This window comes from Sporothrix brasiliensis (genome assembly GCF_000820605.1).
Source record: "Sporothrix brasiliensis 5110 chromosome Unknown Cont22, whole genome shotgun sequence".
In the NCBI taxonomy this organism is placed as follows: Eukaryota; Fungi; Ascomycota; class Sordariomycetes; order Ophiostomatales; family Ophiostomataceae; genus Sporothrix; species Sporothrix brasiliensis.
The window spans coordinates 289496-303591 of record NW_024467141.1 but is presented as its reverse complement, the minus strand read 5'-3'; the positions used below and the strand labels follow the sequence as shown (position 1 = coordinate 303591).

The window sequence follows — 14096 nt, the reverse complement described above, 5'->3', positions numbered from 1 at the left end:
ACCTTAAAAGTAGCTGTCTGCATCGTTTCATGGAAGCCTAAATCCTGAAACTAGAGAGGCTGCATAGGTTGACGGATGAAGCCCGTCACTGGGTAGGCTAATATGGTGCTCCGGCTGTTATTGGCACAGTCCAGTAAGCTTACTTGGACGGCGCGAGTGCGTGCGATAAGAGCTACTATACCGTGTAGATAGCCCCAACTCCTCGACAACACCCCTCCATATGAATCGCAACATCGAGTTAAAGACGCGCCGTACTCCAAGTATCTTCCCTCCTCTCCCCTTTCTCATTCGAGCCGTCGCAAAGATACAGCCGACTTCAAAAACGTGACAACAGGCAATATGGAACCTGATTTTGGGCCGCGCGCCCAGCCGCCGCTCCTGGCACACTTTCTCGGGGAGACTGCGAATACAGCTACAGCCGCCATTGATACGGCGGCCACCGACCCAACACGCCCGTCCAGCCGCTCACACCTCCCTCCGCCGGCATCGCCGGCCAACAAGCAGACAGACTCGTCCTTCTTTACACGCCTGCCGAGCGAGATCCGGCGCATGATCTATGTTGAGGTCTGGCGCACCTATGGCAGCGAAGGCTATGGCGACCAGGCGAGTGGGGCCGGTGGAGAGGACGACAAGGACGACAAGGACGACATACGCTCGCACGTTTCGGCGTCGGCGCGCGGCGGGCTGTCGCCGCATATTACGGCTGTCATGCTGCCGTCTATGGCCTGGCTGAAGTCGCCTATACCGAGAATTGGGGGCCGAAACAGCAGTAGCAACAGCAGCAGCAGGAGCACCAGCCACAGCAGGGGCGATGGAGAGCGCACGGGCGACACCCAGCAGCAACAGCAGGAACAACCTCCACAACCTCCTCAACCTCCACAGCAACAACAACCATCCCCGTGGACACGCCAGGTCAATGGTTTCACGTCGGCGCCCTGCTTTTTACACGTGGACGACGACGACGACGACGACAGCTACCACCACCACCACCATGTCGACCACAGCGTCAATGGACGGCGTGACAGCCTCCAAGGCTCCTCCACAGCACCGGCACGTTCGCCGCGACGCCCGCCGGAGGCCGACGACGTCCGCCCACAGCGCCTGGCCGCCGCCCACCGCGCCGATCTCGATGCCGTCGCCGCCAACAACAGCATCTACGACCACTCCAACTCGGACTCGGCCACGCCTTCGTCCACGTGGCGCGCCCGCTGGAACAGTCCGTGGCTGGGGCACTGGGCCTGCGAGGAATACTACTCGGGGGCGGCCAAGTCGTCGGCGAGCGAAAGCAACCCAGAGACGGCAGCCGCCTCCGCCTCGTTCTCCTCTTTGGCGACCACCCCCCACAGCCACAGCCACCGCCGCCGCCGCCCGCCGTTGCGCCGCCCGTACCTGCCGGTCCTCTTGACGTGCCGCCGCGCCTATGTGGAGGGCATCGACCTGCTGTACAGCGCCCTCACTTTCCAGTTCACCGAGATGTCCACCGCCCAAGACTTCCTCGCGCGCTGGCCCTGCGTGTCGTCGGTGCGGCTGGTCATGCACCTGTCCAATTCGCTGCTCGAGTTTTACCTGCGGCCGGACGATGCAGACCAGGCCATCATTACCGCCGCCGAAGCGCCCGCGGCACAAGATCCAGACCACTCTAACCAGGACCACATCCACAATCACGTCCTGAACCACATCCACAACCACGACGCAGGCACCGGCGCCGTCACCATCAACGCCCGCAACAATGCCTGGCAGCGCCTGTGCGCTGGGTTCGCCGCCGACCGCCTCCCGAACCTGCGCCGGCTGCACGTCTGGGTCGAGGCCCACGATCTGCGCGGCTGGCCCAAGACGGCCGCCGAGACGCGCCTGTTTGCGCAGCTGCTGGACGCCGCGCGCAGCCAGCGGCGGCTGACCCCGGAGCGGTTCGTGCTGTACCTGCCGACACTGCCCCCCGTCGGCAGCAAGGAGCGGGAACTCAAAGGGTGTTATTTGGGGGAGCATGACGATGGCGGCGACAACGACAGAAACAACAGCAGCAAAGAAAAGGAGACATGCGCCCTACCGCCCCGTCTCCCCTGCACCATCGTACGCACCGAGCGGCCCGACTATTGGGATGTCCACATGCACATGCGCCCCGTCTATGTCAACCGGCGCATGTCCGTCGGCAGCCGCGTATCTGCTCTCCGCCGCGCTGGTTTTCTCTAGAAACCGCGCATAACAGATCGCGACCACCACATAGGATTTGGTACGCCTACAGAGACGGGAGAAAGTGAAGGGGGAAGGCACCATGAAGATATGAAGTTATAAGATAGCAAAAAGCCACAATGAGATGCCATTATATGAGAATGAGAAAACCGAAGCGCAATATCCAGAAAGCAGAGACCGAGGAAACATTTTCCCTCCCAAGCTTTGTAAACCTCAACCCAAAATGCAAACGCTGTACAGCATGCCCTATCCGTGTTTCCTACTCCTCCACCTCAAGTGACTCCAGCACGTGCATCGCCCGTGACCCTTGCTGCTCAAAGATGCTCACCATCGCCTCACACTCCTCCTTGAGCAGACGCTCCGCCTGTCCCGCGTTGTGGAAGATAAACTCTTCCACCGTCATACCCTTCTCTGGCGTGCTCAGATCTGTGCCCTTCCGCAACAGGCTTTTCAGGATGTCGTCGCCGTTCTCCTTGTTGAGCCCAAAGATTGCATCCACGTCGACCGCAGACCAGGAGATGGCGCTGCGCAGTCCACCACCTAGGATGTTGGCCCTCTTCGATGGCGATCCCGTACGCACGGGCGTCGACACGCCGCCAGGCGTGACAGCGTTGACCGCCGGAAGCGGCATCTGTATGGGAGCCAGTGCAACACGCTTGCCCTTGGCGCTCGTGGTCGCTGGCCGTGACGACGGAGGCTGGTTCTCGGCATCTGATGACTGCGGCGACTGCGACGGCGACAGCGTCGCCTGCTTGGCGAGCGCAACGGGCGACTGCTGCTTGCGAGGTGTGGCGGGTGCGGGGCTCTCTACACGCGCAGGCATCGAGACGAGCACGGGTACTGGCACAGGAGTGATGCCCGCGTGGGAATCTCGCTGTTGTTGCGCCGGTTTGGACTGCGGCAAAGGAGGCAGGGCCTTATCCTTGTCCGTTTGCGACTTTTTAGCTGCTGTCGGAACGACTGTCTCCTTGTTCGAAACATTGCTGCTCTTGCGCTTTTTCGGCGCAGACTGCTCAGCAGACATGGCCATGGCAGGGATGGACGGGGGTGGAATCGGCGTAATTTTGGTTGGGGCCGTTGCTTGCAGCTGGGCCTCGATGGCTTGCTCAGCAGCGCTGGACCGTACTGAAGACGACGTAGACTCGGCTGATTTCTTTGGTGGCCGGCCACGGCCTTTTTTTGCTGGCGGCGCAGCTGCAGGCGGTGCTGGCTCTGGCTCTTCGACAGCCTCATGGACAACTGTGCCGCTGCTGCCAACGCTCAGAAAGCTTTCCTCGTGCAGCTCGTCTGGCCCTTCCATCTGTTCAATATCGTGCAGAGACAGTCGTGGTTGCGCTGAATGCCGGGGAGGAAGGGACAATTTCTTCGACTTCGTTTTGCCCTTGGTCTTCGGCTTGGCCTCGGGAATACTACTGTATCCAGCTGTCGGTGGTTCCGGCTGCTGAACCTCTGGCTGAAGCTCCGGCTCCGTCTTTTTATCTTTCTGCGGTACTTCTGGTTCTGGCGCGGCGATTTCAATCTCTGGCTCGGGAGCAACCGAGGCTGCTTTCGTCTTCCGTATTTGCTTAGACGCCTTGCGTGTGCCCGTCTTCCGGCCCTTCTTAGGAACCTGGATCTCCTGCTCCTGTTCTTTCTCCAGTTGCTGTTGTAGCTGCTGGTCCATATCGACGTCCACCTCCATATCCTTCTCCAATGCGCGTAGCTCGGCATCAATAGCGGACTCGTCGGCCTCCCGTGGCATAGGATCAAACATGGCGTAGTCGTTCCTTTCGGCTTGCACCGCGTTGCTGCTCGCACGGACACGCGTAGTACGCTTCTTCTTGGGCGCCGGCGCCTCAACTGCATCCGCGGCAGCCGAATCAATTTCGTCGCTTGTCCGCTTCTTACCCCGTGACGCCTTTGGGGGCACCGGTGGCAGGGGCTCGGCAGCAGCGGCTTCTTCCTCAGGAATTATAGTACTTTCAACCTCCGGCTCAGGCCCAGGTACCGGGACCGGTTCGTCCTTTTTTGTACGCGTCTTGCGGCCTTTAGCTGTCGTCGTGCCAGTTGCTGTCTTACGTGCCCGTGCGGTTTTCCGGCCGCCCTGGGTCACGACGGTGGTGGTTGTGAGGATGCTGTCGTCGGGGTCGGCCACGGACTGCGCGTCGGAAGTCACTGTGGCCACGGACTGGATGGAAAGACGCGTCGCCTTAGACGTTCTTGCCGACTTGCCGCGTGTTGTTTTTTTCGGTGCCGGGTTTGTGCTGATGAGTGTGAAAAACGGACAGTTGGGCGACCGTCTTTGATGCTCGTCCCTGTACAATCTGTTAGTGAACGTAAAGCAGAGGAGATAAGAGGTGAACAGGTACGAACATTGGCTTGTCGCTAGCCTCCCAGCCGTCGAGTGCGAGCTGGCAGTACGTGCACGTAGTGTTGTCATCCGACTCCAGTGTAGGCGTGTACTTCCATCCCGCCTCGGCGAGTTGTTTGGTCTTGCATTTCCAACCCTTTTTGCTCTCGTATGGCCACCGACCACCAAAGGTGGACTTGCGGGCATCCAGGAGGTATGGCAGACGCGGGTCTTCGTTGACAACGTCGCCCAGCTCGAGCTCTATGGCAGCACAGATGGCCCAGCCACACGAGCCCGAGTGCTTGAGATGTTCTTGTAGCGGGTCATCGTCCTCCTCCCAGCCGTCGAGGTCTTTGTGGCAGAGAAAGCAGCGAACGTTATCGGGGTTGCTCGGCTGTGGGTTGAAGAAGAAACCAGCTCGCGCGAGCTAAATGAAGATTAGCAAGAAGCAAACGACCGGGAAGTAGTGACGAGACGCAAGGAGACTCAACTCACGTCAATGGGAGCCGGCGATTTGTGAGGCCACGTCAGGGCCTTGGGCGCTCTAGATCCAGCAGCGGTTGACGGCCTCCGCTTGGCGACGGGTTGCGGGCCTTGGAAAGAGGACAGCCGGTTGTCAAAAATGAAATATTGCTCGTCGTAATCGGTCGCGTCCATCGCGATGGAGAGTGGCTGACGACAGCCGGGGGCGAGATATGGAAAAAGATGAGATGCGGAAAGGAAGTGGGAAGATTTGGAAAACGCGCTGAGAACGGAGGCTGTGATTGTGTCGGCTACAGATTTTGCATGTTCATTGGGCCGAGTTGAAGTGGCGAAAGGTCGTCGAGATGACTGGTGACAAGCAGAGAATAGAAAACTGTCAACGCGAGAGGTTGAAGCTGCTGGTGTTCAGGATGTGTCGACTTAGCGCAGCAAGCTTCAGCGTGAGTACCAACAGTTGCAGGCATGACAGAACTGGCCTGTGATTGGCCCGTTCTGTCGCGTTTGTTTACATAGGTGCATAACCCCGATTTGGATCGCATGCTAGCATGCACAACTACCTCCCTTGACATGCACAATTTTAATGCGATGTCGTTTCACAATTCCTACTAATGGGAGAAAGTGTTTCTTATTTCCTCCTTTTGAAATGAGAAACGTCGCCTTCTTCTCACGCTTTCTGATATATTTGCCTACGTTGGTCTTGAACAAGAACGCAAACGGGTCAGAGATGCAACTAAACGGGTTACTTAATAATTGCGATGCGCGTACAATTAAATAGGCAAGAGCAGACCACGAAGTGACTGGAAGGACGCGTATTGTCGGTTGTTACTTGTGGAAAGTGCCACCAACACGGCTGAGGATGCCATCTACGTTTCCGTATGACCTCACGAAGCCGATGTACACCGGACCAGACTACACTTTGCTGCTTGTCACTCTAGGCCAAACAGCTTCTCAATCGCCTCTTTCAGAACTGCCATTTTCATATTGCCTGTGGCCGGACATGTGGATTGGTTGGCTCGGTTGGTTCTGATAAATAAAGTGGAGTCGTTGCTGTAGCAATGTTCACGGCTCGTGAGGGGTCCTGGTCACCGCTTGGATCAACGCACAGGGCACTGTATCGCCCCAAGCAGACAGAGCAAAGTCTGGAACCGTGTGTGGGCGATGGCCAGTTTAAAGTGAGAGCGATCCTGCCCGTTTCAAGCCACCAGCGTGTGCCTGCCCATTTCTGTTTCTGCCGTCTTCTGCTTTCCTTCTTCTTCCTCTTAAGCCGTCTATCGCCCTCCTCTCCTGTCTCCTCTGCCACATTCTTCTCAAAACATCACCAGATTTCCATTTTCGAATTTGCTTTGCACCAACGCATTTTACAATCACCCAAATTGACCGACCGCCAGACGCTCGGTAATACCATTTTCTGTTCAGCTTTCGAGCACTAGCAAATCAAAACAATGGTGAGTTGCACAAACGGACCTACAGGTGTTGCCCGTGTAAACAAGCGTGCAGTCTAGAAAAGCAGCGCGACAAAAGGACCGGCAAAGGGACCACCGATCAATGCCACACGCCGAATCTCACACCAGGAACCGGGACTGCCCACGCCAAAATCGACGCCAAAATCGCACCAAAAAGACACGCCGAAAACCCTTGTGCACCGCTAGATGGGCTTCGGTCAGATGCTATTTGGGTACTAAAATCCCAGGGCTTTTCGCTCCTCTAGGAGCGTTTTTAGCGTGGGCGGTGACTCCAGTTCCAGTGTGCTAGGGCAAGCGTTTGGTGCTTTGTAGTGTTTTGCGTGCTGTCGGCGTGGAGACGGCTGTCAACAAATTGCGCCCTCCTTTTCTGCGAACTTTCCATCGCCACGAGCCATCGCTACCTCTTTGACTCCTGCATCGCCGTTGCTCTTGTTCATATTCGCACTTCCTTTTCTGCACACACGCACACACAATCCACAATACGCAACGCTTTCGCCATGGCTTCTAACCAGTTCGATGCCCAGGCTTCCACCAACTACAAGGAGGCGTTCTCCCTGTTCGATAAGCGCGGCAATGGTCGTGTCGCTCTCGACAGCCTCGGCGACCTGCTGCGCGCTTGCGGCCAGAACCCGACGCTGAGCGAGGTGCGCGACCTCGAGAAGAACGTCGGCGGCGACTGTGAGTAGCGTCCTGCTTCTGGTTTGGCTGTTTGCCCCTGAGACGACAGGAGACGGAGTGCTCTCCCAAGGAGCGCGAGGGATGCACAAGAGGCATACGAAACTAACAATTGCAGTCGATTTCGAAACTTTCCAGCGCATCCTGAACCGTCCCGGCGGCTTCCGCGACCCCGGCGAACCCGAGGAGTACTGTCGCGGTTTCCAAGTTTTCGACAAGGACATGACCGGCTACATTGGCGTCGGCCAGCTCAAGTACATCCTGACGAACCTCGGCGAGAAGATGACTGACGAGGAGGTTGACGAGCTGCTGAAGGCTGTCGACACGAGTTCAGGACAGGTCAACTACACGGGTATGTCGGGGATTTACCCAACTTTCGCAGACCCATGGACGCGTTGGGAGCTGAATTGAAACCCCACAAATTCCTACTTTTGCTCTGTGCTAACTTCTTTGCAGACCTTGTCCGGACAATTCTTGCAAACTAGATAGGTTGGAATCGCGTCTAGTGATGTCTGTTGGGCGGCGTCGGCATGAAACAGGAAGCGTGGAGGTTTTGACGACAAAGTGCCGCAGAATGTGGACCTAGCCCATACGGATATGTTGTTCCATCATCGCCGGACTTGGATTAGGTGGCCGCCGTCTAGAGGACGACGCCCTGGAGGGATTGCTTTTGCGTACATAAATATAACTTGGGAGCATGGGCTGCACCGGCGTTGATTTGCTTAGGTCGATGCGTTGAATACATTTGGATTTTATGCTACTTTCCTTTTGCTTCCTCTCAGTTTGTCTCCTTTTCGCTGTCATCACCACTTTTCTAGGCAAGGACACATGTCAGCGTCTTTTAGCCGCTGCCGTGTGTCGTCGGATATCCTGCATCCGCTCTGTGTCTCGCATTCGTCACCTTGTTGTGATTGAATTGTCGTGTTCGTTTAAGCCGCAACGTTTGTTTTAAAGCGACGGTCGCGTCACAGCAGTCGCTTGCGAGGCGCACTTGCCATTCATTTTTTTTCGATGCACAGGCATTTCACGGACGGCACCTGCCAACGGAGCATTCCACTCTCCCCACATTGCGCTAAAGCGGCAGCTACGCCCCTCACCTGCAGCTGCAGTCGCAGCCGTCTTATGCACCTCTGCTCTCTTCTCTCCTTTCCCCTCCCCACGTCCTGCCTGCTTCTCCCTGCCTTTTCCACTTCCTCTCCGACTTTTCCGCATCCACCCAACTCTGCATCACGCATCTGGGAGCTGCCTGATCGTTAGCCCACCCTGCACAGGTCCTAACGAAAGCACCTTCACGCTGGATTCCTACACCCCCATCCGCTCCCATCGCAGTCCACGCTCCTCACCGAGGCCACAATCTCGTCGCCCGCCGCCATCAAGCAAGCGAAGCTCGAGTCGCTTCTGTTCCGCGGCCGCCATCGTTCTCGTCCTCTGTGTCATCTACATCGCTACGCTGGCCACCCGCGTGCTTCCCCGGCTCTCTTTCGCCGTCTTTCGCGGTTCGACTCGGCCTCAGATCCCGTTTTTGACACAGCTCAAGGACCAACTACACAACTACCCATCGCCCGCGTCACAACTCTACTTTTCGTCGTCAAGCCCGACTTTAGCGACCTACCAGCCCATCTTTACGAATCCTTCGATTGAAAGCATGGCTGACAAGTACAAGAACCCGCCCCAGGCCCCGCCTACCTTCACGGGAACCAAGGACAGCATTCTGGCCGACGCCAAGGCCATCTGCGATCGCACCCGTGCCATGCTCGACAAGGTCGTTGCTGACGTGCCGCCTGTGGCCGACGGCAGCAAGACCACCTTCGACGCGGTTTTTGGTCCCCAGGTTGAAGACGAGAACGACGTCTCTCTCTCTGCCCACATTCTCGGGTTCTACCAGTATGTGTCCGCAGACAGTGAGCTGCGTGACGCCAGCACAGAGGCTACGCGCCTGATGGACGAGTTTGGCATCGAGTGCAACATGCGCGAGGACGTCTTCAAGGTCGTCGACGCCACTGTGCAGACCTACGGCGGTATAGATGCCCTTGAGGCGACCGGTGGCAAGGTGGGAGGTGCGGTCACGCCGCTCAACCCGGAGAGCGCTCGCCTTCTTGTCCGTGAGCACAAGGGCTACATCAAGAATGGCCTGGGTCTCCCTGCGGGCCCCGAGCGCGACCGCTTCAAGGAAATCAAGAAGCGCCTGAGCCAGATCCAAATCAATTTCCAGAAGAACCTCAACGAGGAGAACGGCGGTATTTGGTTTACACGTGAGGAGCTCGACGGCGTGCCGGCCGACTTGATTGACGGCCTCGACAAAGGTGAGGAGGGAAGCGACAACGCCGGCAAGGTCCGCCTGTCGTTCAAGTACCCCGACTTGTTCCCTGCTCTCAAGTTTGCAAAGAACCCGGACACCCGCCGGCGTATTTTTATCGACAACGAAAACAAGTGCAACGGCAACGCTGCACTGTTCCGCGAAGCCGTGCTGCTGCGCGACGAGGCCGCCCGCATGCTCGGCTACCCGAACCATGCGGCCCTGCGCCTCGAGGACAAGATGGCCAAGGACGTCAAGACGGTTGATGACTTCCTGGGCGATCTGCGCAACCGCCTGGCTGCTGGCGGTGTCAAGGAGATTGACCACCTGCTTGCTCTCAAGAAAGCTGACACGACTGAGCTGGGTCTGCCATTTGATGGCAACTACTACCTCTGGGACCATCGCTACTACGACCGCCTCATGATCGAGAAAGAGTTCAGCATTGACGAAAACGAGATCGCCGAGTACTTCCCGCTGCGTGCGACCGTTGCCGGTATGCTCAAGATCTTCGAGGAGCTGTTCGGCTTCGTTTTTGTCGAGCTCGGTCCCGAAGAGCGCGCCCGGATCAGTCCTACCGGCCGCGCGGAGGACATTGTGTGGCACGAGGACGTCATTATCTTCAGCGTCTGGGACGACAAGTCGGAGGGCGAGGGCTTTGTCGGTTATCTGTATCTGGATCTGCACCCGCGCCAGGGCAAGTATGGCCACGCCGCCAACTTCAACATGCAACCCGGCTTCAAGCAGACCAACGGCACCCGCCGGTACCCAGCCACGGCGCTTGTGTGCAACTTCAGCAAGCCGACGCCCACGAAGCCGTCGCTGCTCAAGCACGACGAAGTTGTCACACTGTTCCACGAGCTGGGCCACGGCATCCACGATCTGGCCGGCCGCACGGAGTTCTCGCGCTTCCATGGCACGTCAACCGTGCGTGACTTTGTCGAGGCGCCGAGCCAGATGCTCGAGAACTGGTGCTGGAGCCCGCCGCAGATTAAGGCTCTTAGCAGCCACTACGAGTCGGGTAAGCCTATCCCGGACGCTCTCGTTGAGAAGCTTGTGGCGACCAAGCATGTCAACGACGCCCTTTTCAACCTGCGCCAGCTGCACTTTGGCATCTTCGACATGATGATGCACGCACCCGAGTCGCATGCGGCCCTCGAGGCCCTCGAGATTAGCAGCGTGTATAACGACTTGCGCGCCCAGATTTCAGGCATCAAAGGGCCCGAGGCCCAGGGCGAGCCGAGCACCTGGGGCAACGGCCAGGCATGCTTTGGCCACCTGATCGGCGGCTACGACGCGGGCTACTACGGCTACCTGTACTCCCAGGTGTACTCGACGGACATGTTCTATACAGTGTTCAAGGCCAACCCGATGAACGGCACCGAGGGTCGGCGGTACCGGCACACCGTGCTGGAGCGGGGTGGGTCGCAAGACGAGATGAAGACGCTGGAGCAGTTCTTGGGCCGCAAGCCTAACGGCGACGCCTTTTATAAGGACTTGGGTATTACAGCATGACTAGACGAGCGGTCGTCAAAGCTGTAAGCTCACAAAGGGTTTGCCTCGAGGCAATTTGAAACGAAGTTGCGCAGTGTTATTCACTTGAGTAGCTTGGCTGTTAGATTCAATGAAATTTGCCTCTCTCCAAAGATTTCCCAAGAGTGCAGTGGTGTGATCGTACATACGTGACTGCGTTGTTCGATATCAATGCCTGTCATTGTTGTTGGGACTACCTATTACCCCTCAACTCGTATTTATTTCCAGATTTGGCATATGTGTCGTCAGTTATTCTTGTTTATCGACAGTCAAGCATATCTCCACTTCGTATCTACGTTGCAAGCGGGCGTCATACAGCGTTGGAAATATAAAAACCTCTTCAAATTGCCAAAATGGAAAGCCGCCGGCGGTCATGAAGCATTGACAACTCCTCTCAACTGGTACTTGACGCCGAATGTGTGCCCAACCTAGTAAGACTGTCTGTGGCCAACCAGTGACGCAACAATTTGAGGGCGAACAAACTGTAAACGCCGTAGGACGTCCATCTCTCGGAAAGCTGTCGCTGTAGTTCGGCCAGTCTTGACGACGAGTGCCACGCGTATATTCGCAGCTAAGTTCAGTAAACAGAAGGTAGAAGACGACTAGAAGTCAGGGCGGCTGAACAGGAGGACTTCGAGTGGGATGCAAAGAATTTGTTTTACCTAAATATAAAAAGTATTAAAAATCATGCGATGGCATTGGTGCAGGCGACGTCAAGCGTACAGTCATCGTTGTAGCTTTCATCTCGCTCGTTGCCGAGGTGGTGTGAGAATGGGTCGCTATAAGGCGGGCGCGCCTATACACGGTTCGCGCACTGTCCTAAAATGTGCCCCATCGAGACACCTTGGACTTGCACTGTGTTGTCTTGGCAGTCTCACCTTGCTGCTGTGCAAACTCGTATATGATTCTCCGACGACCAGAGTTTTACTTTCCTAAAGTATTGCTCCTTAATTTTCAACTCTAAGTTTCTAGACTTCCTGGGACTCGCTGACAACAGTCACTTATAATCACGAAGACACCAATTCTAAACTCTAAATATTGACAAGAATCGACGCAGTTTTTTATAATAATAATTATTATACGGACCAGGCCCTCTCTCGTTCCAAGACTTCCTTGCCATCCCTGTACCCTGACTGAGATGGGTCGATGCTGTACTCTAGCCCGGGGATTTCTCGGGGCTGGATGACGCGGGCCGAAAAGAAAAGTCTGCCCGGGCGTGATGCTTAAAATGTGCAACGTAAGACTCGTCCTCAGTTGACCATTGGCGCCTGTCTGCTCTCCACCTATAGTTGTTATTTGTTGGTTGCAATACCTGTGTTCGTGTCCTCTCGCCCTCTCATTCTTTCGTTCTCTTGCTGCCGATATGACAGCAGTTGCCCAACTCGAGACAAAATAAAATTAGGTGCTTTGCCAAATCATCACGGATGTTTCTCTCGCGGCCTCGTTGCGTTCGCTAAAATTCGTATTTGCTTTCCCGGACCATTGTTCGAGCATCAAGAGCGTCCGGCAGATTTTGAGCTGTCACTTTGGTTTGTGTGACCCGCATATCCACGAAGGTGGCACGCCGCGGATGCTTCCCCGTCCACTCGGACGCTTCGACGCCAACGAGATGGCAACCACCTCCATCTTCGTCTTGCACGGGCCCACCGTCTGTTTCCTTACAGCTTTGCACAAATAGTGCGTATAAGAATGCTGCGAATATGATGTTTTGCCAAGACGTGTGGAGATGCAAACCTGCAAAATAGGCAAGGTGGCAACTCGGCAACTTGCAAAACAACGGGACCCCAAGACAACAGCGACCTGAATGTAGCTCGGAGAGGCCCACCATGATGCGTTGACCATATATGACCTGAAGGAAGCGTGAGACGCAGGGCTCCTGTGTTTTGTTTTGTTTTGTTTTGTGTGTGTGTTTTTGTGTGTCAGTGTAGCATTCCTTTATCATCGCCAAGGGGGCAGGCTCAATCTTTGCCAACACAGGGAGCGTAAGTTTGCCAAAATAACAGAATGGTCAACGATGCAAATTGAAAGCGCTGAGAAACGGGTGAAGCAGGTTGCATAGTCTGCTGTAGAATAAGCAGAGACAGTGTGCGTGAATGGGCTGGGCTTCATTCCGGAGAGAATTGGAAGTGAGTGGGCATGTGGAGGAAGGACTGCGCTTGATTCTTGGCCTTCCTGCCGGTATCGCTTGGTCTTTCGTATTGCTAAACCGGTACTGGCAGATTATATTAGGTTTTTGTATTGGTAATACCAATTTTGGACCGTCGACGGAAGTTCCCATCTGCTCTGCCTACTCTACTCTTTTATGTGTAATTATATGTTGATCTTCTCGCCTTCGGTAATCTCCTCCCCGAGCGTGCTTTCACAACACACAAGTGGTGATTTTCTCCGTGTCACTGGGGAAGTCGATGGAATAGTTCGCGCCCTGGTGTGCTAGTCCATTTTTGTCTATTGTCCGTTTGCAGCGCATTTCTGCGGAGACGGAGCACAAAGCACCGTTGGCTCTACGGATCTGGGACCAACGTCTTTTTTAACTTTTAATTTTATTATTTTTGTCGATCGTGAAGACGCGGCACGCTGTGGAACCGAGGATCAGCAAAGCCGCTGACAAGGCTGGAGCCAGGCGTCTGACAAAAAGCCGCGCGAGCCGCGTTATGTATCTTTGAGAAAAGAAAGATTTGTGCAGCGGGCTTCAACATTCTTTGTTCCTGTTGTTCACCAGCCAGCCACTGAGTGCTGATCTCGGCTCGCGCTCTTTGTCCTCGCAAGGTCTGCTTGAATTGGAATAGCCTTTACTAAAGTCCTGTTGTGGGCCATAAGAAAAGCACATAGCAGGGCACTTGATGCGCAACGGGCAACGGTCCTTTGTAAATAGGCCGTTTCCCAACTCGTGCAAGGCTCGGCCTTCGAGCTTCTTGCCCCGTCCCGTGGTGAGAGGCATCGTATTGCTCGCGAGACATCCAGTCGAAGCTATACAATGCACGTGTTAGTACGTCGTGCTCCGTACGAAAAATCAAAAACTGGAAGTAAACCGAGTAAACAAAGAAAGGCAATAGCGTAAAACGAAAAGTACGAAGTGCATGGCTAGACACCTGCCAGATATGGCCAGTCGACCACTGCCGATACTGTGTGG

At 55.7% G+C, this 14096-nt stretch overlaps 4 protein-coding genes across 4 annotated transcripts; 3 read left to right on the top strand and 1 right to left on the bottom strand.

Moving 5' to 3' along the window:
* Window positions 1-339: 339 nt before the first annotated feature.
* SPBR_08304 (uncharacterized protein) lies at window positions 340-2190 on the top strand (the record flags this gene model as incomplete). The annotated part of the gene is made up of 1 exon (XM_040766542.1): window positions 340-2190. The coding sequence occupies one exon, from the start codon at window positions 340-342 to the stop codon at window positions 2188-2190; it is 1851 nt and encodes a 616-aa protein (XP_040614364.1).
* A 259-nt stretch (window positions 2191-2449) lies between these two features.
* Window positions 2450-5176, bottom strand: SPBR_08142 (uncharacterized protein; the record flags this gene model as incomplete). The annotated part of the gene is made up of 3 exons (XM_040766380.1): window positions 2450-4493; window positions 4543-4946; window positions 5015-5176. The coding sequence occupies 3 exons, from the start codon at window positions 5174-5176 to the stop codon at window positions 2450-2452; spliced, it is 2610 nt and encodes an 869-aa protein (XP_040614363.1).
* A 1786-nt stretch (window positions 5177-6962) lies between these two features.
* On the top strand, window positions 6963-7551 carry SPBR_08719 (myosin regulatory light chain cdc4; the record flags this gene model as incomplete). The annotated part of the gene is made up of 3 exons (XM_040766957.1): window positions 6963-7143; window positions 7259-7492; window positions 7523-7551. The coding sequence occupies 3 exons, from the start codon at window positions 6963-6965 to the stop codon at window positions 7549-7551; spliced, it is 444 nt and encodes a 147-aa protein (XP_040614362.1).
* Window positions 7552-8785: 1234 nt separating this feature from the next.
* Window positions 8786-10948, top strand: SPBR_08231 (metallopeptidase MepB; the record flags this gene model as incomplete). The annotated part of the gene is made up of 1 exon (XM_040766469.1): window positions 8786-10948. The coding sequence occupies one exon, from the start codon at window positions 8786-8788 to the stop codon at window positions 10946-10948; it is 2163 nt and encodes a 720-aa protein (XP_040614361.1).
* Between the last annotated feature and the right edge of the window lie 3148 nt (window positions 10949-14096).